Source organism: Eulemur rufifrons, chromosome 2 (assembly GCF_041146395.1).
Source record: "Eulemur rufifrons isolate Redbay chromosome 2, OSU_ERuf_1, whole genome shotgun sequence".
Classification (NCBI taxonomy): domain Eukaryota; kingdom Metazoa; phylum Chordata; class Mammalia; order Primates; family Lemuridae; genus Eulemur; species Eulemur rufifrons.
Window position 1 is genome coordinate 41,380,141 of NC_090984.1, and position 26,716 is coordinate 41,406,856.

A 26,716-nucleotide genomic window follows, 5' to 3' on the forward strand; every position below is an offset into this window, starting at 1 on the left:
CAGTGATGACAAGAGCTGCCAAAATTCTCAGTGATCTCTCCCTTCTCTGTCTTTGACCAGACTCCATAGCACATGGTGGGTGGGGAAGATGAGGCTGCAGTGGGGTGGAGCTGAAATGTCCCGTGACACAGTGGAGTCTGAGCCCCTTGCAAGTCTGGCCTGGGCATGCACAGCTCACATTAGATCTACGTTTAGAGTCTTAACTAAAGACAAAGGTCAAAGCCTACGTGTGGGGATGCTTGCATGCCGGCATTGTGTTGGCATTTGCAATAAAGAGTATCATGTACTAAATATGGATCCCAATATTTATTCAGAAAGAAAGTCTTCCTTTTCACTACATAAAAAAGTGAGCTCTAGTTCCATCCCCTCACTCCACAGATAGAGAATGAGAGCAAGTAGGACAGATGGTCAGCCTGCATGGGCCACATCGTGTTGGTGTCAGAACCAGGACCAGGATCCATGTCTCCCATGGAAATGAGACCACAGACTCAGAAGCTTTTGAAACATGGCTTTTGTTGTTTGCCTATCTGCATGCAGGGGGATGTGGGTGACTCAGCCAGAAGCCAGGAACTGTTACACTTAGTTCTTAATGCTTCCATTTTACAGATTCTCTTCTACCCAGGAGCACAACCCAGGCTCCTTCTCCCCACCCCCATTCATACCTTCCCAGGAATGGTTTTAGGACCCATAGCAGACAGAGGCTCATGTACACTCACAAGTAAACAAGCTTATACATATAAAAAGTCAGTCAAGGCCGGGCGCGGTGGCTCACGCCTGTAATCCTAGCACTCTGGGAGGCCGAGGCGGGCGGATTGTTTGAGCTCAGGAGTTCGAGACCAGCCTGAGCAACAGCGAGACCCCGTCTCTACTAAAAAAATAGAAATTAGCTGGACAACTAAAAATATATATTAAAAAAAAATTAGCGGGGCATGGTGGCGCATGCCTGTGGTCCCAGCTACTCTGGAGGCTGAGGCAGATGGATTGCTTGAGCCCAGGAGTTTGAGGTTGCTGTGAGCTAGGCTGACACCACAGCACTCTAGCCCAGGCAACAGAGTGAGACTCTGTCTCAGAAAAAGAAAAAAAAAAAAAAGTCATTCAAGAGTATATTTTGAAAATGAGAATCTCAGAAAACAAGGTGAAATATATATCTGAAACGAGATTGGGACATACCTTTCAAAGAAAAAGAGCCCCAGTACTCAGGCAGAAGAACAAAGGGAGTATACTGTTAAGAAAGAGGTACCCAGATGCAGTGGCTCATGCCTATAATCCCAGCTACTCAGGAGACTGAGGCAGAAGGATCACTTGAGGCCAGCAGTTCGAGGCCAGCCTGGGCAACATAGCAAGATCCTTTCTCTACCAAAACTAGAAAAATTAGCTGGGTGTGGTAGTGCACACCTACAGTCCCAGCTACTCAGGAGGCTGAGGCAGGAGGATCACTTGAGCCCAGGAGTTCAAGGCTGCAGTGAGCTGTGATGATGCCACTGCACTCCAGCCTGGGAGACGGAGTGAGACTCTGCCTCAAAAAATAAAAAAAGTAAAACATGAAGGATTTTTTTTGCTAGTGGAGATTTTTAACTTTTAGACTGTGTGACATAAAGTTTGCTTGATTTGATTATGGAGCAGCTGAGTCCCCTCATCTGTCTCAAGCCAATCTTTACCCCATGCCACTTCCCTTTGAAGCTATATATAATTTAGTAGGAACTCTGATGATTTTATTTTGTAAAAATTAATGTTAACAACCAAGCACGATGGCTCACACTTACAATCCCAGCAACTCAGGAGGCTAAGGTGGGAGGATTGCTTGGGCCCAGGAATTTGAGACCGGCCTGGGCAGTATAGTAAGACCCCGTCTCTAAGAGAAAAAAACAAACGTTTAAAAAAAAATTAAATTTTAAGACCTTGTGTAGAGGTTGCCTGTCACTCACTCTATGAACGGTACGTGCTTTGTTTCAGGAGCACGCGGTCACTATGCCCTGCACGTGGGTGATGGCATGTGCTTATGCCCCATCGGGATGCGCCATTGCTTGTGGGTAAGTTGAGGCTACAGCAGCTTTGCAGATTTCCTGTTAGCCATAAAATACTGTTCTATGGGCAAAAACAAGCAAATAAGCAAGAACTCGTAATGTTATGGAATTTTTGTTAAATTTTCTCAGATATGATAATGATGCAGTGGATATGCAGGAGAATATTCTTATTTTTAGAAGATGTAAATTTGCAGGTTGAAGTATTTAGAAATAAAATGTCATGTCTGCAGTTTGAAGTCAAGTGGTTTCGAATTTGCTTCTGCAAATATAACAAAATGTTAAGTCTGTGAAACTAGGTGAAGGGATCTAGGTATTCGTTGTACTATTTTTCTTTCAGTTTTACAATAGGTTTGAAAACCTTCAAAGTAAAAGTTGGAGAAAAGGTTATGTATGAGACTGCTCAAGACAAAAATTTTGTTACTCTCTGTTAACCTTTGATAACTTCTTTCTTTCCATGCTAGTGGTTTGGATAATAAGTGCTCTGTGTATCCATTGACATTTGACAAAAATGAAAACATGGCTGCCAAAAAGAAGTCTGTCGCCATGCACACCAACTACCTGTCGGCCTGCAGCTTCACCAACTCTGACATGCAGGTCAGTCAGCAGTCCTCGGGGTTAGGTCCGCCTGCCGCAGAGCACGAAAGAGGACTTGCAGGAGAGGAAGCTCCTATTGTTTCTCATTCGTTATTATTTTAATAAAATCAGAAATGGGAAGTTGGGGCTATTGATTGTTGATAGACCATATTGAAAATTCTCTTCCGCTTGACTTGGTGGGGGTGGGAGTGGAGCGGGGAACCCTCTGGAGTGGTGGAGGTTACTGTGTCCCAAGCTGCAGAGCTTCAGAGTTCCGTGTTTCACATATCTCACTGTACATACCGTATGGTCCTGTTTCAACAAATGCAAAAAGAAAATGCTTCAGATATTAAATCTGTGCTCTGCTTTGAATAAAACACAGTAAAAACAGTACAACTTTTTAATACCTGGACTAAGTTTTCTTTAGCAAGTTGTAAAAGCATCCCATAGTTTTTTTTAATTCACACTTATTCAGCAAACCTTCTTGTCATCTACCACCCACACTGCCAGGTACCACCTGGCTCTGGGGCTGAAAGCTCATCTCTGCCCTCAGGGACCTTCACCAAAACCAATAATGATTGAGCAATGGGGAAAGCTGGGGAGCTCAGAGCAGGAGGGGGTGCCACAAACTTGCTGCTGCCAAGGAAGAGGGATGGCTGCCCCCCCAGGGGGCCACAGTGTGAGGAAGTGTGAGGAAGTTCGGTGAGAGGTAGATAGCCGGAGAGGTGACAGGGCCAGATCCCAGGGCAGATCCTGGCAGGTTACAGTGGCTACAACCAGATGTCCTTGGGCCTGAGGGGCAGCCAAAGCACCAGAGGACATTTAGTCTGGATAAAGGGAGCCCCTGAGGCATGCAGGAACAGTGGGTGTCTGGTACCTCTGGTCCCTCCGGTAGAGAACCAGCAGCCTGGCCACAGTGTGGGCTGGTTAAGGGGCACCTGTAGGTTAGACAGTGTTTACTTTCTCACAAGCGGCTAGCCAGAGGGGGAGGGAAGCCCAGCAGGCTCCCTCCGCAGGTGCGGCCTGGGAGGCAGAGCAGGGGGAAGGTCAGACTGCACCATCAGGTGTTGGCTCCACTGTGCTCCTGCTGGTGATCCAAGACGAGGTTCAGATTTCTGTGTGCTTCGATTTTCTCGCCTGAGCATGAGGATAGTAATACATCCCTCCTTTATAAGGTTTTCTGAGGACTAAATGAGATGGCTGATGTAAAATAGTACAGTCCCTGGTAAACATCAATAAATGTTAGCTCTTTTTATTTTATTGTTATTAATATTGACACAAAGCTGGGCAGTTCAGATGCACAGCCTGGTTTGAGTGCCACTGAACTGATGAACCTCGAGCTTCTTCCATTCTAGGATCTAGGACGATAATAGAAGAACTGGCTAGTATGAGACTATGGTATTGAACCTACTAATTCTCTGCTTTGCAGGACAAATGAGTGACAATGAGCTAGGGGTTCTGTTTAGTATATTTATCTGAGTAAATGTTTGTTCTTTAAAATTTGTTTTTATTTACCCTGTAATGGAAGATCACAAAATTATAAAACAAAAAAGTCCCTATTAGGAATTTACTTTTAAGCTGTTAGTCTTGATAAGCAAGTTGTCTAGTTGGTTTTCAGTGTTTTCTTCTAGGAGCAAGTATTTCCTGCAGCAAGCACCTAGGATATCTTACTTTGTGTTGTTTAACACAGTAACAGGAAAGTTTGCCTGGTCCCAGAATTGTTTAACACAGGGACAGGGGATTAGGGACAGGGGATCATGTTGGCTTCATTCTTAATGTCAATCCAGTTAAAGCGAGTTCCAGGAGAACAGAGACCAGGGCACAATCTTTCTGCAAACCCTAATGCCTTAGCAGAGCGCCTGCACGTGGTCAGCACAAAGCACATGTTAATTGAACCTGTGCGTGGCGTGAGTGTCCTCCAGCACCTGCCAGTGGCCCTGGGGAGCCCCTGGGCAGCACCCTGCTCTGGGGAAAAGCAGCAATGGGAGAATGTGTCTAACAAGATGCTGCCCAGACCCTGCTGCTCCAAATGTGGTCCAGTGACCAGCCTCAGCATCACCTGGAGCTTGTGAGAAGTGTAGACTCTTGGGGCCCCCCTCCCAGACCCTTTATGTTATATTAGCAAGCAGCCGGTGATCCGTGTGCACATTAATGTCTGAGAGACACTGGGTTTCTGGCCTGCACAACAGTGGGAGCTGCTGAAGGTTCTGGTCAGCAAACGTTCACAGAGCACCTGCCACGTGCCAGGCAGGTGTAGAGCCCTGTAGGCGCCACAATGAGGAAGGACTCCAGGATTTCAGCTCTGGAGGGAGACAGACACGTAAACACACAACTGTGAGGGTGTCAGAAATGCACTTTTGCCTTCTTGGTGCAGGAGAGAGACTTCTGTGCTTGAATCCAGATGTAGCCAGATGTGTGTCTGCGTGTGTGTTTAAGGAGCCCGCTCTCCCCTGTGGGGCGTTAAGCCTCTGACCAACTCCCCCCTCCGACAGAAGCAATAACCACAGCCACGCTCTTCCTGTCCCTTCCCGTGGGCAGATCCTGACGGCGAGCGGCGACGGCACGTGCGCCCTGTGGGACGTGGAAAGCGGACAGCTGCTGCAGAGCTTCCACGGACACGGCGCCGACGTCCTGTGCTTGGACCTGGCCCCCTCGGAAACCGGAAACACCTTCGTGTCTGGGGTAAAGACCCAAAGAAGATCTCTAGGGGCCCTTTGTCCACTAGGCAGGCCTGTGGCGGCAGTTCTTGCCCACTCAGGGGACTAGGCCGGACACTTCCCTAGAGGGGCTGCGGGAATTGTCCTCGCTCCCCTCCACGCCCCCTGCAGCAGTGGCCACGCTGTCCCCAGGGCTCTCCTGGGTGTTTGGTGGGCAGTTTACAGCGCTGGGCTGTGGGGGCCTCCTTCTGTTCTACCACTGACATTCACCAGTCTACAGAGGGATCTAGAATATTCTCCCATGTGAGTGCCGCAACTCAAGGTGCATATCTGCCATCTATTAAAATGTCACTCCTCAAATAAATAGCAGAGGGTTAGCACCTGAGGGCATCGGAGGCGAGCCACAGGGTCACAGGGCCGCTGAGCCGAGGCAATGCTGTGATGTGACCAGAGCACTCTCCCACCCCACCCCGTTGACCGCCGTGCTCCCTCCCACCCCAGGGCGCAAGGAACAGAGCGTAGGCTGGGAGTCGGCAGAAGTGGCCACAGCGGCACAGTGGAGCACTAGAACGGGAGGCAGGGTGCCTGGGTGGGAGCTTCGCCACCCGACTGGATGTCATCTGTACACTGGCACGGTGCACTGTAGCACTTGCCCCCCACCCCTGGGACATCACAGGCAGCAGATGCAAGAGCTTCCCGTGCGCTTTGCCGATGGAAGGGGTGAGCGCTTCTGTGGACAGCCAGGAATAGGGACAGAGGACTGAGCTGGCTGACCAGCCCGCAGGTCCTGCCTCACCTCGGTCAGGGCACAGTGGTGAGACGGGACAGTGACACACACGCTGTCAAATGACTTTTGCCGCCGGGAGACATAAGTGACCTCTAATCGGCGGGGACCCTGATCTTCTGGGGTCTTTGGCCATCTGTATGTTCCTCCCTGTGCCTTTGCATAACTGTATTTATTTCTCCTCAACTACACTGTGTTTTTTTTTAATTATTGATATTATCATAGATTTTATTGTCTCTCAGAGCACTAAACTTCATCCAATTTAGTGTCCTCTAGAGATCTGAAGACACTCCTGATGTCTTCGCCCACGTTCTCAGTAAGGATACGCAGAGTGCCGGGCCCCACGCGGGCCTCTCCCAGGTGCCAGCTATGGTACTTCATCCGCCCTTTGCTCTGAGTAGAAACCAACAACGTGGACACCCGTTTTAAGCCATTGCTTTTTGACAGTTTAAGCCATTCCATTTGACTGTTGAGAGTCTGCCTCACACTACCCGAGCTTGATGGCAGGACTGCTCCACAGCAATTTATCAAAATGCTCCCAGAACCTTGCTAGTATAATGTGAAACACCTCATGTTTATGATTCTCTGAGTCGTGTCAGCAACCTGAAGGGAGCGTTTACTTTAGAGGTGTTGAGGCAGAAGCCCAGGGAGGTGACTCCCCTAAGCCACCCAGCAGTCGACGGCAGGAGCGTGACGAGGCCCCGGGTTTGTGCGTTCCCCACACAGCTTGCTGCTGTGGCCCAGGGCACCTGGTGGTCCGCGGTTGCCCAGGGCTGCCCCATACTCCTCAGACAAAGCCGGGACGCTTGGCTGCTCAGACTTGGCACCGCCAGCTTGTTCATTAGTGTCCCAGCCAGAGAGGCCCCGCCGTGCACACTGTCCACCGCCCTGCCCTCTGGGCCTCAGGAGGCAGACGCAAAGACGAGAGAGAAAGGGGAAAAAGAAGAGAAGGGACGTGCCCAGGCGGGAGTAGAGAAGGGGGCTTCGGAGGGTCTGCCTCCACTCAGAAATGTGCAGAAGAAAACATGCTAAAGGGGGCCCTGCGCCCCTTCCCTTGCTCCCTCTCATCCCAAGACCTCGTTCTGGGCTTCTGAGGGTTTATTGGCTGAGGAAAGTGGCCTCAGGTAAAGCTAGTCTCAGAAAGGTGTGTTGTCAGCCACTTACTAATGGGAAATAAACGGTCCCTGTTGTGTAACTGGGATTCATACCATGTCTATAGACATTCCTTGCAGTGGCCATAACTCTGGGTAATTTTACATTTGTAGGGATGTGACAAGAAAGCCATGGTTTGGGATATGCGCTCCGGCCAGTGCGTGCAGGCCTTTGAAACTCACGAATCTGACATCAACAGTGTCCGGTCAGTGAGTAGCATGTTCATGTCACTTCCCTGTTCTACTGGCATTACCTGGCCTTGGGGAACCCCTGGCCCCAGAACCACCTCCAGACTCAGTTTACTTGGCTGAAAGAGGCCTCCCTATCAAGAAAGGCTGATTTGTGGTAGAACTAAACGGTGCTCCAGGTCTCAGGGGGGATTTAAATTTAATTGCATTAGGGGCAATTGATGCCCTCCCTGAATTGAATCGGTATTTCTGGTCCATGCGTTCAATAAACATTTATTGAGTATTTATATGATATATATTATTCTGGGAACTGGGAATACAGTGGTGAATGAGATAGACAAGATTTCTATTCTCCTAGAGGAGACAAACTAGACAAAACACAAACAAATATAAATTTAAGATTACTGGTAAGTGCTATGAAAAAAAGTAAAACAGGCAAGTATGATGGGATGAGTTATTTCTTAGATAAGGTCAAGGATGACCTCTCAGAGATGGTGACATTTAAAATGAGACCAGGATGATGAAAGAGCCAGGCTTGCAAAGAGCTGGGGGAAGAGCACAGATAAGATGTTACAGGACCTAACAAAAGGCCAAGGTGGCCACTGGAGAGTTTTGAGTTGTGGGGGAGGCTAACATGTTCATGTTTTGCCTTTAAAAGATCACTATGGCTGTATCAAGAATAGATTGTAGGGGAGTAAGAATGGAAGTATGACAGCCAGGTATTATAGAAGGTTGGTGTGTGAGTTCAAGAAAGAAACGATGGTGGCTGGAACTAAGGAAGATGTGGTAGAGACAGAGAAATGTCAAGAATTATGAAGGGTCTGAGATTTTACCTATCTACAAGTTAACAAGTTAGGCTGCCACAGCTCATGGATGCTTTTAGAAGACATGAAACTTCTGTGTCAGAGATAAAGAACAGTTTGTTACTCGTAGCAATGGCAATGGCCAGGGTATTAGCATGTTTGTGCAGGTTACTTGATCCCTGGTTCTACAGGGTGCCGTGAAAAGGGCCAAATGACACCTGCAAATGAAAAAGGATACATTATAAGAGAAGAACTCTGAGCTTAGGGAACCCAAATTTTTTATCAGGGGCAGTAAGCAGTGATCCATTTACTAAGACAGGGAAGACTGGAGGAAGTGCAGGGAGGAGGCAGTTTTTGCACATGGATTCAGGAGCTCTTTGGGGCTAGTTCAGTTTGAGATGACTATTATATATCCAAGTGGGGATGTCAAGGAGGTAGCAGGATCTATGAATTGGATCTCAAGAGAGAGGTCAGGACTTGACATGTATGGAAGATGGTACTTTGAGACCATATATGTAAAGTATCTTCATTATATTTAGAATCCCCAAGAATCAAAGCACTAGACTTGTTCCTCTTAAAGCAAGAACAAAATAAGAATGCTTATTTACTTTAATAACCCCTGCCCTCAAATGTGGGATAAGAAAAAGGAAAAAGACTATCACTTTTTGTAAATGTGCAGTAATTACCTAGAAAATCAAAGGAAATCAATCTGGGAATTACTATAGGTGGTAAATGAAATTAGTAAGATGCAAGCTAGAAGATAAAACCACAAGAAATAAATTCAATCCCTATATATCAATAAATCACACAGTTGTCTCTTGGTATCTGGGGGATTGGTTCCAGGACCTCCCGCAGATACCAAAATCCGAGGATGCTCAAGTCCCTGATATAAAAATGGAGTAGTATTTGCATATCACCTACACACATCCTCCTGTATACTTTAAATCATCTCTAGATTATTGATACTTATAATACCTAATACAATATAAATGCAATGTAAATATAACTTTTTAAATGGCCATTCTTTCTATATAGAATGAATATAGTTCCGATTCAGTTATTTTATAGAATGGTATAAATTGATGCTGAGATTCATCTGACAGATTCTACAGGGACTGGTTCAGTGGGCCATGTTCAGGGTACACAGTCTGGTTTTCTTCCAGGGCAAGCTGAGGCCACACTGAATGCTGTCATTGGTCTCTTAGCATGCCCTCAGTTATACACTAGATCAGTTAGGACATGGGATAACAGTGACTTAAGCAAGACAGAAGTTTATTCTCACATTGAAGTCTGAGCTGCTATGATGGCTCATTCTGTCGTTTTGCAGCCCTGCTCCTAGGATGGTGCTTTCAGCCTGCTGGCCCCACTGGCCTGCCTGCCACCATGTCCTCTTTCCAGCCAGTGGGCAGAAGAGAGTTGAGCTTATTGCATCTGCTTACAGCCCATTAGCCAAAACTTGATTGCGTGGCCACACCTGGCTGCAGAAAGACTAGAGTGTAGTTTTTCTTCTGCCACATACCAACCAAAAAAAATCAGTGTTTCTCAATGGGGCACAATATTAGTGTTTTGGGTAGGACATTTCTTTATTGTAAGGGACTGTCCCACATAAGGCATTTAGCATCCCTGGCTGCCTCAAGCCACTGAATTCCAATAGCACCCCCTGGGCTTGGTCACATCTAAAAAATTCTGCTTATATTTAACCACAGCTATGGGAGAGAGGGAGGGTAGATGCTGGGGCACCAAAAGTCTCTTCCAGATAAACCATATATCCTATACTTTGTCCCTGAATTTTCTACCAGCAGGCAGAAATCATAGCCTATGTAGTCTCAAATGGAGTGTTATCTAAAATCATTTTAATTTAACATTGGAGTGTGGGTATGTCTCTCCTTGAATTCATGTTGCTTTCAAAGACATAATGTGCCTGCACCATGGTGGGCTGAGCTGAAGATGGTTAGCATTTCTCTTCCAGCCTTTCTCTTCTCCATCCCCTTCTTTCAGACCAGTGTAAGTTACACAAAACTTCCCTCTCCTTTGCCAGACGTTTGGACTCTCACCTCCCCCAGGGAGGACAGGTAATGCCATATGCTGTTTTAAAAGGCCTCCTCCTGCAGCTTTAGGGAGCAATAAGGTGTAGGTCATCTGTTCAAGGAAGAGGAATCAGCGGAAGGTGTACGGGCCACTGCTGATGTGGGCAGAGTGAAGGGGTGTAAAGACTTTTGTTCCCATCCTGCCCCTGGTTTATAATCTAGTGCCTGGACTTCCTGCTGGTCCTTGAGAAGAGAATGGCCATAGCAGTATTCATCATCATTTAGTGAATGCTTTTTATTTGGCACCATGCCAAATTCTTTGCCTGTACTGTCTTATTTAATCTTGACAGCAGGAAAAATGCTTTATTATCCTCACTTCTCAGTTGAGGAAACTGAGGCTGGGCAAGATGAAGTCACTTTTCACTTGCCAAAAGTATCACATGTAGTAAGTGGTCCCTGCAGACCTCTGAATGTGGCTCTGGACATCTGATTTCAGTGTCTGTGTTCATAACCACTTTCTTACCCCTGAGCTCTGAGCCACATCTTGGGAAGTAGGTACGTGGCCCAGGGAAACTGCATTTACATGGGGCCTACTCTGTGTTCAATGCCTGATGCAAATACACATATTATCTTACTCCTCACCAACACTCTGCAAGGCCAGTGTCACTGTCCCCAACTTACAGGGAAAAAACTAGAGCCCAGTGAGCCTCCCCTTCTGGCTTCTGCAGCAAATGTTCCTTGAGTCCCTAGAAGTAGAGATTCTGGTTCCGAGGGCCTAGCATGGGACAACCTTCCCATATGGTTCTGATGGGCACCCAAGCTTGGGAACAACCACTCTAGATAAAATGCTTTCTGCCCAAACTTTCTCTCTGCAGATACTACCCGAGTGGAGATGCCTTTGCTTCAGGGTCAGATGATGCTACGGTATGTTTCTAAGTTATTAAGAGCTTTTCCTATTCAAAAGGGAGATTTGCTAACTTAATTTTATGCTTTAAATATATTTTCTTCTGTTTACAGAAGTAATATATATTCAAGGAAGAAAATTTGGGGGGCAAATTAAATTACCTTAATCTTCTTTCCCAAGAAAAGTTACAGTTGGATGAATTCCTTTCTGTCTTTTTTATTTTTAAACAAAATGCTATATAATTTGTCTTTTTCACTTAGCAACAAACTGTGAACATTTTCCCATGCCAATAAATATTTTTCCCCATTATGTTTTTTTAATGATTGAATAGTATTCCATGAATAGTAATCCATGTTATGGATATGCATCAGTCTTCAATTTTTGACAGTTTGAGCTTTGTGCAAGGGTTTTCTTTTTTTTTCCTGTTAAAAACAGCTATAAGTATTTTCGTACCTCTCTTATTTCTTTAGAATTCTCAGAGATAACTTGCAAAGCCAAAAATAGACCCAGTTTTAAAGCTTTTGACACTAATTGCCAAATTACGTTGACTTGTTTTTCAAGACAAAAAAAAAATTTCTTATTGCCCTCAAAATATCAAATATCTTATTAAATAATGGTTTTCATTCTGATTTGGTGCTATATTAAGAAATTATAAAGGAATAGATTGGGAGTTTTGATAATAATGAACATTTAAAACTCTGTATGTCAAAAATATGTAATAAAATTTAAGGTAATACATTTTTGAAAAATTCTTGCCACACGTATAACAGACCAAGTTGAAATCCTGCAGATATGAATGGGGTTGCATAAGCAATAAGATGAACACCCCGATTTAAAAAAAGAGGATAAAATTCAGACCATTTACAAAGCAGTAAATTCAAAATGGCAAATAAACACCCAAAAACGCTTTCAAAGTCACCTATAATCAAAGAAATACAAGTTTAAGTGATCAGATGCCCATTTTGCCTCCTGGCTCAGCAAAGAAATAGCCCACGGCTGGAGTTGCTGAAGAGCCTTGAACGAGGCTGGGGTCAGGATCGTTGGTACCACCTGTCTAGAGAAATGCCATAGAAATCAAGAGAAACATCCCTACCCTTTGATCTGGTCATGCTATTTCTTGGGAACAATTCTATTCTAAGGATTCTACTCCTTAGCTATTCTAAGAACAATATCAGATATGTATAAAGGTTTTGCATAAGAATAGTCATCATATTATTTATAAAAGAAAAATTAGACACAATCAAAATACTTAACAGAGTATGGCCAAATAGATTCTGATACATGCACATGAGGAATATTCAACAACCACATAAATCATCTTTTTTGAAGATTATTTAATAATATGGGGGCCGGGCGCGGTGGTTCACACCTGTAATCCTAGCACTCTGGAAGGCTGAGGTGGGAGGATCACCCAAGGTCAGGAGTTCAAGACCAGCCTGAGTAAGAGCAAGACCCTGTCTCTGCTAAAAATAGGAAGAAATTATATGGACAACTAAAAATGCATAGAGAGAAAAAATTAGCCGGGCATGGTAGTGTATGCTTGTAGTCCCAGCTACTTGGGAGGCTGAGGCAGGAGGATTGCTTGAGCCCAGGAGTATGAGGTTGCTGTGAGCTAAGTTGATGCCAAGGCACTCTAGCCCGGGCAACAGAGTGAGACTCCGTCTCAAAAAAAAAAATAATAATAATATGGGAAAATGCTCACAACCTAATGTTAATAGAAGCAATAATGAAACGTCCACTCCATTCACACACACACATGAAATAGGAATAAGAAGGAAACAGCCCCGACATCAGTAAATACCTCCTAAGATTTGGGGTGAGTTTCATTTCCTTCCTTATGCATTTCTGAATATTTTTTTAATTTTCTGCAATGAACATGTGTCCTTTATCAGAAAAAAAGTGGGGTCTCATTTTTGTCCCTGAAGAAATTTTCTGCATTTGCTGTTTCTTTGAATCTCCACTGGTCCACGGGGACTAAGGAGAATTGGGACTGAGGGATGAAATGATGGGAGGGATTAATAAAGAGGTTTTTCCCTCATCCCTAAAACCACACAGGCCTCTGACCCCTGCCTGTAGCTCTGTGGTCATCTCATCACCAAACTGGAGCCAAAAGTCAGTGCTTCTCTATTCATTCTCACCCTAGTGTCGCCTCTACGACCTCCGAGCAGACAGGGAGGTTGCCATCTATTCCAAAGAGAGTATCATATTTGGAGCATCCAGCGTGGACTTCTCCCTCAGTGGTAAGATCTCAGTTCGGAAACGGTCCCAGCACTGCAGGGCAGGACCTGCGTGAAACCCAGGGCTCTATCCAGCTTTCCATCACCTAAGCTCCCCGAGGGCCAGTATGCTAAGTAATGCACAGTTGCGCCAATCTTCCTCCCCTGCCCTTTTCCGCTTCCCGCTTTGGCCTGCCCGGGGGCTCCCACCAGCCCCATTCCCTTCAGTGGAGCGAAGGCTGTGCCCGCACCTCAGCCGTCCGTCAAGGCAGTGATGTGCCAGAATTCACATCTGCACCGCCCATGGGCATTTCCTGCCCCGCTTTCCCTTCTCCTCTCCAGATGCCCCACAGGAGGGGAGCAAGAGTGCTCTCTCAGCGCCCTGAACCCCCTGGCTCCTCTGCCCTGCAGTGAAGGCAGAGCTGACAGGCTGGGCCACTGGGCCGCTCCGTTTCCCCAGACACACCCCCATTCTGTCCCCTCATCTGTGCTGTCACACGTGATGCCGCTACTGCCGCCTGGAACATCTTTCCCTGCCTCCCCTGCCTGACAAACTCCTACTCAGCCCTCAAGAGCCCACTCAAATGTCGCTTTGATTTTATCTCTTTAAACTCAAGTTCCACAAGTTGTTAACTACTAAAGGACTAACAATGATATGTTGGTGTCTGCATGCCCTCCTTGATGCCCTCCCTGGTCCCATGACACTGTGCACACACGTAAGCACTTGCATGTGGCGCTTACCACGTGACGCTGCAGTGACTTACTCCTCCCCGCCTCCTCCATGGGGGGCAGCGACTGTGCTTTCTCTCTGAATCCTCAGGGCAAAGCACAGCGCCTGGTGCACGGCGGGCCTGAATCACTGCTAATTGAACGAATGAGCGAGTGAGGGAATGAATGAGTAGATGGATGAGTGACAGACATGAAAAGAGAAACAGGAAGGAAGAAACTGGTTTAGTAACCATCACGTCACCTTGCTTCAAGGTCGCCTGCTGTTTGCTGGCTACAACGATTACACCATCAATGTCTGGGATGTTCTCAAGGGGGCCCGGGTCTCCATCCTGTTTGGACATGAAAACCGAGTCAGCACCCTGCGTGTCTCCCCTGACGGCACCGCGTTCTGCTCAGGATCGTGGGATCACACCCTGAGAGTAAGAGGGTTGTTTTTCTGTTTTCCTGGTGTGAGAGGAGAGAGGACGGGTGGTGGGCCTCCGGGAGCAGAGGGGTCTGGGTCAGCTCACATGGCCTGCTCGGCCAGAGCTCTGGTTTCAGCTCTGCCCACAGCACAGAAGGAACGAGTTGCCTGGGGAGGTAGTGAGTTCCCCATCAATACAGGTGTTCAAGCACAGAGTAGACAACAATGTGTCTGCATGTAGTTGAGGGGACAGTTGGGGTTAATGACCCAAAATGTTCCTTTTGACCCAAAAAGTCTGATTCTTATGATTCCAGCCTTTGTCAAACCACAGATAACCAATCTCTCCTCCCTGTAGTGTGGCATTCTTACTCTCGTTATTGACTTTGTAGTGACGAGGGTCACCACCAGCCCCTGTGAGACCCACTCTAGGAGGCCTGTGAAGCCCCTAAGTTTTATGCCAAATTTTGTGTGTGTGCATTTTTTCCAGGAAAAGTGCCCTTGTGGCTTTCATTAGATTCTCAAAGAGATCTCCATGACCTTGTCAAATGTTGACTCTCCCAAAACACCCCCAAAATAGCCTGTTCATAAAGCGAAGCTAAGTTTATTGTTTACTTCGGTGTGGACAGTCACAAACCTGGCAAAGGCTTAGTAGCATCTCAGAAGGGGAGAGCAAAGACATGCGCGGGATGTTTGGGGTCTGGTTTAAGGCAGGTCTTTTGAGGGACTTACTTAGGATGGGAAAAACTTGTGGCATAATATAGTTGTAAGACTGCTGGACACAGGGTGGGAGGGAGGATTTCGAAGAAGGTCTCGAAAAGTAAATAGTCATTTGATGCTCTATGTTGCGTCTTTTCTAAGGAGGGTAAGTGGAGTAGTCTCGTCTTAGGATAAATAGATAAAAGGACTTTTGCAAAGTTCCTGAAATAAAAGGTTTTTTGAGTTCATCTTCCTGGGGAAGAGTGTCCTAAATTAGTAAAGTCATGTCAGTGCGCACAGTGAGCTGTAGGGGCGCAGATGTTTTCAGTCCTCGATCTAAAAGAAATACCGGCCTCTGAGAAGGAGGCTGCAGGTGCCCTACAACGATTACCTGAGGGAGCAGGGGAGTCAGGTCCCAAGCAGCACCTTGGAGTTGCTAGGGGTAAAGTGTTACCCTGGTAAGACTTGTGAGTGCCATATTTTAGATGGAGAGAGAGAGAGTGTGTGTGTGTGTGTGTGAATAAAGTATCTCTTGAAATTCAAGTTTTCTAAGTTATTAACTACTAAGGGACTAAAACTTATCTGTTTGTGTCTTTACAGGTCTGGGCTTAATCGTCTTCCCACAATGTATGTACATACGTACCTGAGGATAGAATTTGAAATGTTCATGTAAATAGATAATACTTCTAGAGGAGCGTAGGGCTTGTTGCAGTCTATCTTAAGGCAGCCACTGTGCATCTCCAATGTTACTAGTAAAACTGCCACCCCTGGAAATCTACTAGTCTAAGCCTTCAGCACTACGAGAATACCTTCAAATACAGTATTTTTTATTTCAAACACTCTTAAAAATGTATCCGTTTTTAAGGTTATTCTAAATTATACTAGTCTCAACTCATTCTGTTACCAGTAGAATTCAGCATTTAATCTATTCCATATTCTTTGAATCAAATTTGTTTTCAGAGCACTTTAAAATCTGATTTTTCTCAGTGTGGGCTGTGATGTGCGGAGCCTTTCTCTGGAACTGCTGGTTTTATGGACTGGATGAAGACTGTCAATTGGTCTGTGATAGAAGAAAATTCCAATTTTAAGTGTAATTAGACATAATCACTTTTTTTAAATGTGTTTCTGTTGTTAAAGTGTCTTTTGCAGCCTCCTGTCCTACTGTCTTTTTTTCAGATAAAACATTTTTGTTTACGTGAGCTGCTATAAATGAAGCAGAGATGTATGTAATATGGAGAGGATGTTTGCTTTGTGAATTATGTGATGATGTATCACTGTGTCATTTGGACAGGGCATTTTCTTTGAATTGAGGGAAGAGCTGAATGTTCTTTGTACCACAAATGCTTCTGAGAGCAAGCAAAACTTTTCTGTGTGGGAACACAAGACAGTAAACTTATTTAAAAACCTCCTCGTAGTATTAGTGGAAACACTTATGTTGAAGTAGATCTCGTCCATGTAAATTATATTTACGTATTGCGTTGCACTTGTAATTACATATGCAGATTGACAGGTCTTGAATAATGTTTTTGTTCCTCTTATATTGAAAGAAAAATAATATTATTAATATATAAAAAAAATCCTGTCTTTATTTGAAATTCTGAAAGTCCTAAAGATACCAAGTATTTTTTGTTACAGGATCCATTCTCTTCCTTTTAAGATGTAGAGGTGTATTCTTTGTTTTCGAAAACTCCTCATTCAAAAAGATGGCATGAGGCCAGGTGCAGTGGCTCACTTTTATAATCCCAGCACTTTGGGAGGCCAAGGCAGGAGGATCCCTTGAGGCTGGACTGTCTGGTCTCCTCTCTTGGTCCTGCTCCAGCCAGCCCTTCTCCTGGTGGCAGTTCTGGCTTTGCAAGGTCACCCCCAGGCCCTGCTCCTCAGAGAGGCCCTTCCAGCGCCAGAGCCAGGCACAGCCATGGGACAGGCCTGCACCTGGCGCTCCTATAAGCCTCAGGGGATGTGCCAGGCCCACCCTCAGAACTGCTTGTTCATGTATTGTGATGGGCCAGTCAGTCAAAAATCAGCCAGGCCAGCTTTTCCATCAACTCATTTTAAATAAACATAATAGTTATATTCAGTCATTTGCAGAGCAAACAGTTACTGAGGGTTTCACTACACACCAGAGACAGAAAGAGAAAAGTCTCCTGCCTCCAAGGGGCCAGAGTTAGGGAGGGAGCGTGGCCCAGAGGGACCGTTTTTAGCTCTGGTGGATTGCAGTCTGGGCAGGGGCTCAGGAAGGGCACACTGTCTGCCCAGCTCCTGCCTGCCGCTGAAGGGGTCTGGCCCCAGAGTAGGTCCCATGGAATTTCCCAGCTCTACTCTAGAATGTTCCAGAGTGGCCCCTGGTCCAGCTGGCCGCCTTGTGATGGCATTCTCGTCCCTCTCTCCCACAGACCCTTTTCTGTCCCTACACTCTGCCCAGGCCTTCGGGCTCCCAGGAGTCAAGGGAGACAGGGCAAAGGAAAGGTCGCCTAAACTCAGGGGACGCAAACTCAAGGTTCTGTTTGGAGGGGTGGAAGCATAATAGCCCATGACTTTCCAATCCAAAAAGTGCCTTTACGGGCACAAGGAAAGCATTCCATAGAACACTTTCACTTTCCCCCGTGGGCAGTAAGCCACCTCCCCTATAAGGCTGTGCTCTCATAAGCATGTGGGTGTAGTTTAGTATTTATTGATGAAATACTTGACTTGGAATATACTGCATCATGTGGAGGCTCAAGGGCAAACTCCATGTATTATTCTATAGTATTTTGCATATTGAAAATAATGCTGAGTGTGGTTTTACAATCAGGGTGGGTTTTTTTTGTTTTTTTTTTTTTTCCTAGAGGACTTGGGAGCAAATCTACCAAACCAATTGTGAAGGGGCCAAAAGGCTGGGCCCCCAGGGGTGCATAGCGTTGGCAGCCACCTCCAGGCCAGGAAAGAGAAGGTCTAGGCAGAAAGGAGGGGGCAATGATGGGGATTGACAGAAAATATTTGTAAAATGAAACAAAAATAGTTGCTTCAGCATGGGCAGTCAGCCTCTCAGATGTGGGGGCCCAGCTGGCATCCCTGTCCTCCTGGACTGAGCCAGGGGCAGGCATGCCACACCCAGTTCCCTCTTCCTACCCTTCCACCCTCTTCACTAATTATAAGTAAAGGCAGCACTAGGTGGTAAAGGCCTTTGAGTCCCAGGCTCTCGCTTTCACAAAGGATCAGGACTAGGCTCAGACTCAGCTTTACTGCTTTCACAGGACATAGGATAATGTCTAAATTCCTCTCAGCCTCAGTTTCCTCATCTGTGGAATGGGACAGCACTAAAGTGTGAAGTGCCTACCTCAGCCTTTGGCACGGCTTCAAGAAGGCTTAGTTCCTTGCTTGTCTCTCTGTCATTCCCTGATCCCTTTCTTATTCCCTCCCTCTCCCTTCTCACTCCTCCCACCCCTTCTCCCTCTCTCTTCCCTTCTCCTTCCATCTCCTGCTCTTTCCTCTGCCCCTCCCCCATGCTCCCCCACTCCCTTTTCTAGCCCTCCTCAGTCTTCCTCCCTTTCCCCATCTCCTCCCTCCCTCTCCCTGTCCCACCCCTCTCCTGATCTCCTCCAGCCCCTCCCCTCCCCCTTGCTCATTCTTCTCTCTCCTCCCCACCCCCAGCCCCTCCTCCTCACAGGCAGTCTGCACTCACGTATCACATGAGTAAATATCACGTAGAGATTCATCTGGGCCAGTGGTTCTCAAACCTTCTGACCTTAGGATCCCCTACACTTTTAAAAACTATTGCAGACTCCAAATAGCTCTGGTTTATGTGGATTATGTCTATCAGTATCTGTCCCATTCGAGATTAAGACTGAGAAAAATTGTAAAACACAAGAATACAGAAGCAGACGTTCCAGCAGCCGTCAGGGTGATGCTCTCGCCACACATCAGTAGTCTGGGAACCTCCCGAGAGAATGAGAGCTTAAAAAGTTACACATACAGGCCGGGCGCGGTGGCTCACGCCTGTAATCCTAGCACTCTGGGAGGCCGAGGTGGGCGGATCGTTTGAGCTCAGGAGTTCGAGACCAGCCTGAGCAAGAGCGAGACCCCATCTCTACTAAAAATAGAAAGAAATTATATGGACAGCTAAAAATATATATAGAAAAAAAAAAAAATTAGCCGGGCATGGTGGCGCATGCCTGTAGTCCCAGCTACTCCGGAGGCTGAGACAGGAGGATCGCTTGAGCTCAGGAGTTTGAGGTTGCTGTGAGCTAGGCTGACGCCACGGCACTCACTCCAGCCTGGGCAACAGAGTGAGACTCTGTCTCCAAAAAAAAAAAAAAAAAAAAAAGTTACACATACAAAAAAAAGTTTCAATATTATTATGAAAATAGTTCTGACCTTGAGGACCCCCTGAAAGTGTCCCAGGGACCCTCAGGGACTCTGGATCCTACTCTTAGGGCTCCCTGAGACCGCCAGGGCCCTTGGAGGAGCTTGGGAAAGCAGGTGGAGGAGACACTGGGGAACTCGAGGGGAGCCACCCCTAGGGGAGGTCCTCAGGGGAGGCTTTGGGGCAACCCGGCCAGCAGAGGGAGTCACAGAGGGGCACAGAGAGGCCATAGGAGGGGCTAAAGACAACTGGGACCTGCAAACTGCTGGAAGTCTTTTCAAAGGAGGACGTCTGGGATCCTGGGTAAGCACAGCCCTGGGGTAGAAGATCAAGTGGGCAAGGATTGGGGCCACATTGCCTGCCCAAGCCTGGGAGAGCTGACTGAGTAGGACCGTGGAGATCTTCATGGCCCAAACTTGCCTGCTGAGAAAAATCACCCAGTCACCGACAGATTAAAACAGAGCCCCCTCAGGCCCCTGCCCTGGAGATCTGGACTGGGTGGGCCTGAGGTAGGCCAGGAATTCCGATGAAGTGTGTTGGAGAAGACCAGGATTGAAGCCTCTTGTCTCTGTGGATCCTTTGTGAGGATGTGATGCTAAACCTCCCATCCTCAGCCGTGATAGGAAGGAATCGGGTCACCCTTCAGGGCATGCCACACACTCCTGTTTCCAGACAGGGCTTGGCTGGGGCGGGCTGGCCTTCAGGGATGGCTGATCTCCACCCGGAACTGCGGCCTCCTGTGGGCGGCCTCAGGGCCAATCCAGTGGAAGAAATGAAATGATTCAGTGTGTTTGCATCATTATAAAAAGGATGAGTGGGGAAGGGAGGGGTTGGTTAATGGGTACAAAATTACAGCTAGATAGGAGGAATAAGTTCTAGTGTTCTATACCACTGTAGGGTGACTATAATTAAAAATTTATTGTATGCTTTCCAATAGCTAGAAGAGAGATTTTGAATTTTCCTGTTAAATAACAAACAGGCTCTGTAAAAGAAGATACTTATTTGGCAATAGGGCATCACAATGGGAATGTGCATGCCACAGTAAACTATGTATGTATTCAGGGAGGTAAAGGAAAACAAAGGTTTTTAAAGGGGAAAATGAGGAGGATTACATAATTATTCATGGCTACAAAGATCAATAGCGGGTCTTGCCAGTCTGAGGTTGGGTAGGCGGTTGCTGGGCAGATGTCCTTGCAGAGGCATTTGTGTAAGGTTGCAAGGGCCTTTGTGCAATACTGTGGTTTCTGCAGTCTTTTGTGCTAGTTTTTGTTATCAGGCATACATGCATGAGGACCTCTCTTCATGGCCTTCCTTGGATCTATTTTTCAGGGTTTTGTTTTGTTTTGTTTAACACTAGTGACTCCATTTTGATTCTGACAACTTTCACATCCCCACACAAAGAAATGATAAATGTTTGAGGGATGGAGATGCTAATTACTCTGATCCTTATACACTGTATGCATGTATGGAAATAACACACTGTACTACATAAATATGTACAATTATGTGTCAGTTAAAAATAATTTTTTTAAAATAGAACCCGGAAAAAAAGGATGTAGACCCTCTAATAAGGAGATGGGATCAGGAATGATGCTTTGGATACATAAGAACAACTTATTGTAAGTATGGTATAACCATTTACAGGAGGACTGTGACAATAGGAAATGCCTATCTTTAACCCAAGGTTATCTAACCAACACACCACTGGTGACTGTTTAACTTTGTCATAAACCAGAAACCATGAGGCAGAGGTCACTGTTTCCAACCTGTGTGTTTTCCACAATAATAGACAGCCTCGCACTCTTAGGCCTATACCCAAGAGAAATTAAAACATAAGCCCCCACAAAAACAATGTTTATAACATTGTTCATAATAGCCGAAAGTGGAAACAACCCAAATGTTCAATAGATGAATGGATGAACAAAATGTAGTATGTCCATGCAATGGGATGTCGTTCAGCAATAAAAATGAATGAAGACCATCTGTCCCTGCTGCCATGACCTCTTTGTTCATGGGCCCATGGAGCAAGCACTGCAGCAGCTGGGTGGAGAGGCCGTCTGACATCCACAGAGCATTAATTTTGTCCACCTGATTAAGAGTCCCCTCTGCAGTGGATGCCCTTTGGTGGGCATTCACATGGGATACAAATATCTTTGCAATCTGTGCCCATTCTCAGGGGTCCAGCCACATACCTCTTTCCAAAATTTTCTTATTACTACTCTTCCAATGCTGTTCTTTTCAAGGCCCTGACTATCCATCCAAACCAGCAGCAACTGCCCAGGAATCAATGTAGATCTGTACTCTGGCCATCTCTCACTCCAGACATAGTGGACAACCAAATATGCAGCTTGCATTTCTACCCACTGGGAGAACTTTACTTTACTCCTGTCCTTCACAGTGAACTCTGAGTATGAGTGACTGCTGTGGCTGTCCACTTTCATGAGGTGCCAGCATATTACACAGACCCACCTGTAATCCAGAGTAGAGTTTTCCTCCCTCAGTCAACTGGCCATAAGCAACATCCCAAGAGGCCATAAGCACAGAATGAGGGAGAAGAGGCAAAGCAACAGGAGTTGGTGTGGAAGGAGCCTGAGCTACTTGCTCATACAATTTACCTGTACCTTCTGAACCTGCCTCAGCTCAGTTTCTAATTAATCATTTCTATTTGATGATAGATTGCCACTGTGTATGTCCAACTTTATGGTCAAGTGGGTGAGACAACATCCAGTTCATGATGGGAGCTCTGGCTGCATGGTTACCTGGATACCCCATGGTTAGGCATTCAGCCTCAGCCAAGACCCAGCAGCAAGCCAGAACTTGCTTCTCAAAAGGAGAAGAGTTATCTTCATAAGAGGGGATATATTTGCTTCAAAATTCTAGAGGTCTTCACTGTCTCCTATAAGTGCTTGCAAGAGGCTCCATAGAGCATCCCTTTTTGACACATCAAGTACCATTGGATCTGTTGGATCATAAGACCCAAGTGGTAGGGCAGCTTTACTGCAGCCTAAAGCTTCTGCAGAGCCTAATCTTATTCTGGTCCTCAATCCACCAGCCTGTTGATTGGGTTGAAGTAGTACACTCATATGTGGTATATGTTGTCTCCAAAATCCAAAACAGCCTACTGCTATAGACTGAATGTTTGTGTCCCCCAAACCCCAATGTGATAGTGTTAGGAGATGGGGCCTTTGGGAGGTGATTAGATCATAAGGATGGAACCCTCATGAATGGGATTAGTGTCCTGACAAAAGAGACCCCAGAGAGCTCCTTTGCCCTTTCTACAATATGAGGGCACAGCAAGAAAACTGCTGTCTATGAACCTGGAAGCAGGCCCTCACCAGACACAGAATCTGCCAGCACCTTGATCTTGGACTTTTCAGCCAGCAGAACTGTGTGAAATAAATTTCTGTTGTTTGTAAGCCACTCAGTCTATGGTATTGTGACAGCAGCTGGCATGGACTAAGACACCAAGCTCTGTGCCTCTTTTTTCTTGTAGGCGATGCAAGATGTAATACCTCATCTTTCACTCTGAAAGGGATATTTCAACATGCTCCAGGCCACTGAACCCCCAGAAATTTCACTGCTAGCACCAATTCTGTATCAGTCTCGGTCCAATCAAGAGAAAGAAGCCATAGAGTAATATAAACAGAGAAAGTTTAATATAAGAAGTGCTACCTTTATCAGGGGATTGGAACAATGAGGTATTGGCCAATAAAAAGTAAAGAGAACTCCAAGCAATATGGGAATGATAGCATCAGAAGCAGCCACTGCCCTAGAACTGAATACTCCTTCGACCTTTATTATAGTGATTAACCGAACTGCACTGTTGGCCGTTCCTTTGTCTCCATCCATCGCTAGAGTGCAGGGTCTTTGAGGTCAGGGACCACGTGTCTTGCTCTCCCTTATATCTCCAGTGCTAACGGGGGAGGCCTAGCACCCCAAAGGCTCTAACTATATATGAGCGAATGAATGACTCACAGCCCCCAGGAGAATTAGCCTGTTTCCTGCCACATGTGCTGGCCCCAAAGAAAGGAATCTACAACACACACCTGGACGCTTGGGTCCAATCTGGAGATGCTGATAAGGCCTGGAAGGCAGCCGTCTGTGCAGGGCTGTGTGTAGCCTTTGTCAACCTCTCCTTAAGAGGAGGCAAAGCCCACCCCAACTTCCCAGATTGTCCCCAGGCCCAGAGCTAAACAATAACTCCAAAGAGTCTCACACTGTAAACGCGCCACACCGCTGGGCCTTGCCTCTGGGACTGTGGCAGGTGTAGGTGGGATTCCCATCAAAGGCTCCTTTTGGAACCTAGAAAAGCAAGTGCGGAGGCCCGCCGGCCGGGGCGGGGCCCCGCAGCCCCTCCCTGGGGGGCGCGGCCGGGCCTAGAAAGCAGGCTGGAGGCCTGGGCCCCCAGCAGAGGCCGGGCCATGGGCGACCCGCTTAGGGAGCGCACCGAGCGGCTGCTGGCCGACTACTTGGAGTATTGCGCAAGGGAGCCGGGCGCCCCGGGGCTGCCGCCGTCCTCGCTCGAGGCAGCCATGCTGCGCTCTGCCGCCACCAAGATACGGCGAAAGCACGCGTCCTTCTTCTCCGCCTACGTCGGCTACCCGGGGAACCGCGTCTACCTGATGGAGCGGATGGCGGAGGCCGTGCTCTTCAACAGCCTCAGCTGGGGCCGGGTGGTGATGCTCGTGACCTTCGCAGGGACGCTTCTAGAGAGAGGGCCGCCGGTGACCGCCTGGTGGAAGAAGTGGGACCTCAGGCCGCAGCTGAAGGAGAACGAGACCGAAGTCGCCCGGGACTGCCAGCGCCTGGTGGCCCTGCTGTGCGCTCTGCTCGCAGGGCAGCACCGCGCCTGGCTGCAGGCGCAAGGCGGCTGGGTGAGCACGACGCTGCGCGGGGACACCGGATTTGAGCGGGCTGGGGGGCGAGGTCTCTGGAAAGAAACAAGGTTCCTTTGAGCGGGACTGGGATGTTCGGTGTGAATCCGGGTTTCTCCTCTCTCGGCAGTCAGACGGGCAGGAATCGGCCTTGCTAGACGGCTCTTGGGAACCCATTCCGAGGCAGCCGCGCCCGACTTGGGTCTGCACGGTCCGACCTTGCCCTCGCCTTAGCCCGCTCTCGGGGGCTTTCAGGAAGCGCCCACCCTAGGTGTGGATGCTCTGCTCCTGTAGAGATCCCCAACTAGTACAGTGAGCAACCGGGTGGCCCGGGCCACGTGGGGTTTGTCCTCCGCCTAGCAAATGCACCTCGGAAGATACTCAGACCCTTGGATTGATCACAGCCCTTCTCATGAGGAGCTGAGGCCACAGGGGTTGGAATGTGCGTGGTCGCCAGTGGGTGCTGACTGGCTAGGGTTAAGGTCTCAAAAAGAGTTAAGGAATTTTAGGCCAGTGTTTTAACTCATGACAAGTACTCAGAAGTTTTAGGACAAGGACACAAATGGCTCTTCTTTGAGTGAGGAAATCAGAGTCCAGAGGCTCATTGCTCCAAAGAATTGCAGAAGAAACTGCACCCCATTAAATGGGAGTATGGCGCTATTTGCTTAAGTCTTTTTGAGACGGAGTCCAAGCCGGTCAGGAGCTCCTGGGCTCACTCAAGCTTCTGCCTCCCTAGTGGTTTGGGATTGCAGGCGGGTGGCAGAGCACCCGGCTGGTTCCTTAACTTCTAATCCACTGTACCCAGCCCTCAGTAGGGACATATGCCTCTTGGGTTCCCAGCTAGGTCCCCTGTTTCTTTCCTCTCCTTATTGGAGTTGAATCAACGGGCAAGTGACTCATGGGATAAATATAGCCAAACTATTAAAACTAGGGATTTAAAAAAAATAATTTAGCCTCCTGTGGGCAGTTGCCATTTAGGCCTCTCATAGTGGCTAATTGGGTTCCATTGGAGGGGGAAAGGTAGCGTGAGATGTCAACATTAACTCTGGCATCATTCCCAGTGTTGGTGTTGGTCTTCCCCCTTCTGCGTCCGTGAGCTCCCTCAGCTGAGTTCTAAGAACCTCACCTGAGCGGTTTGTCGCAAACATCTGGCCCGGAAGCTCTCTGCACCTAAGAGGAAATGGGGGCTGGAGGGCGTTTTTGTTTTTTGGGTTTTTTTACTTCATTTTTTTTTTTTTTTTTTTTTTTTGACTAATCAGCACTGACTAAAGATTAGTCTCTTAACGTCAGGAAGCCAAAATTCTCAAATTAGATAAACAGGATTCACCCGCATCTCTGCCAGCTGCAGTTAAAATACCACAGCCTGCAGTTCCACTCCCTTCCTACAAGGAGCCGCTTGCTCTGTTCTCAGGTGGTAACTTTTCAATCTAGTGCTTTGACAGTTTCCCTAATGGCACCTGTCTTTTGCTCAGAAAACATGAGATAGTCCACCTTCCTCTTGGTTTGGAATCAAAATGAGTGTTCCTACTCTAAGTGACAAGTTAAACGGATACTTCTGTCCACCTCGGACTACTTCTTGCCAATCCTAAATCCTCAAGGGTTCCTAGTTAGAGATGCCTATTGGTCAGAATTTCCTTTCCTCTTACTCTCTGAATGGAAGTTGTTTTACTATTTAATGTGGAAACTCCTGTGTATTTTGGGCATCACGAAGCAACCTCATTCTTTTCTCTCTCTCCCGTGTAGGATGGCTTTTGTGACTTATTCAGGAGACCCTTACCGCTAGCTGTTTGGAGGAGACTGCTGGCCCAGGTTCTTTTGTCATGCTTTTTAGCAACGGCTATCATCTATTTCTGTACACGATTATTATGAATTTTTAAAATTTTAACCCATTTTTACCTGCCTAACTGACCGGCTAAGTGATTGGAGATGGGATAACGAGAGCTGAAGTAAACCACCTTCTCTGAGATGTTTTTACCTGAATGTGCACAAAGAGTCCTGAGGTGACAACTTGGCCAGTGTTTTAACTCATGACAAGTACTCAGAAGTGTTAGGACAAGGACACAAATGGCTCTTCTCTGAGTGGGGAAATCAGAGTCTAAAGGCTCATTGCTCCAAAGAATTGCAGAAGAAGCTGCATCCCATTAAATGGGAATATGGTGCTATTTGTTAAATTTGGCTAAAAGTGAATACGAACCTTTCATCTATCCATGACTTCATGTGCTGCTAATTTTAATCATGCCCACGGGTCAGGGGCAAAATGATCCCCAAAGTGATCTAAGTCCCATTTTAACAAGGAATGTAATATTAAAACCTCTTATAAGGAATTCTTTGAAATCTAATTCTT

At 46.9% G+C, this 26,716-nt stretch overlaps 2 protein-coding genes across 4 annotated transcripts in view; both read left to right on the top strand.

Annotated features, from left to right (window-relative positions):
- The window catches only part of GNB5 (G protein subunit beta 5), a 45,266-nt gene extending 28,627 nt beyond the window's left edge, over positions 1 to 16,639 (top strand). For all 3 annotated transcript variants that reach the window (XM_069459712.1, XM_069459731.1, XM_069459722.1), the window contains 8 exons: positions 1,954 to 2,030; positions 2,486 to 2,618; positions 5,136 to 5,279; positions 7,304 to 7,395; positions 11,084 to 11,132; positions 13,256 to 13,352; positions 14,310 to 14,476; positions 15,757 to 16,639. In XM_069459712.1, the coding sequence (XP_069315813.1) occupies positions 1,954 to 2,030; positions 2,486 to 2,618; positions 5,136 to 5,279; positions 7,304 to 7,395; positions 11,084 to 11,132; positions 13,256 to 13,352; positions 14,310 to 14,476; positions 15,757 to 15,768 (771 nt within the window). In that variant the 3' untranslated portion in view covers positions 15,769 to 16,639. The remainder of the gene's footprint in view (positions 1 to 1,953; positions 2,031 to 2,485; positions 2,619 to 5,135; positions 5,280 to 7,303; positions 7,396 to 11,083; positions 11,133 to 13,255; positions 13,353 to 14,309; positions 14,477 to 15,756) is intronic.
- Positions 16,640 to 23,919: 7,280 nt separating this feature from the next.
- Positions 23,920 to 26,241, top strand: BCL2L10 (BCL2 like 10). Its single transcript, XM_069459743.1, has 2 exons — positions 23,920 to 24,372; positions 26,116 to 26,241. Exons 1-2 carry the CDS (start codon positions 23,920 to 23,922, stop codon positions 26,239 to 26,241), a joined length of 579 nt encoding a protein of 192 aa, XP_069315844.1.
- The last annotated feature ends 475 nt before the right edge of the window (positions 26,242 to 26,716 follow it).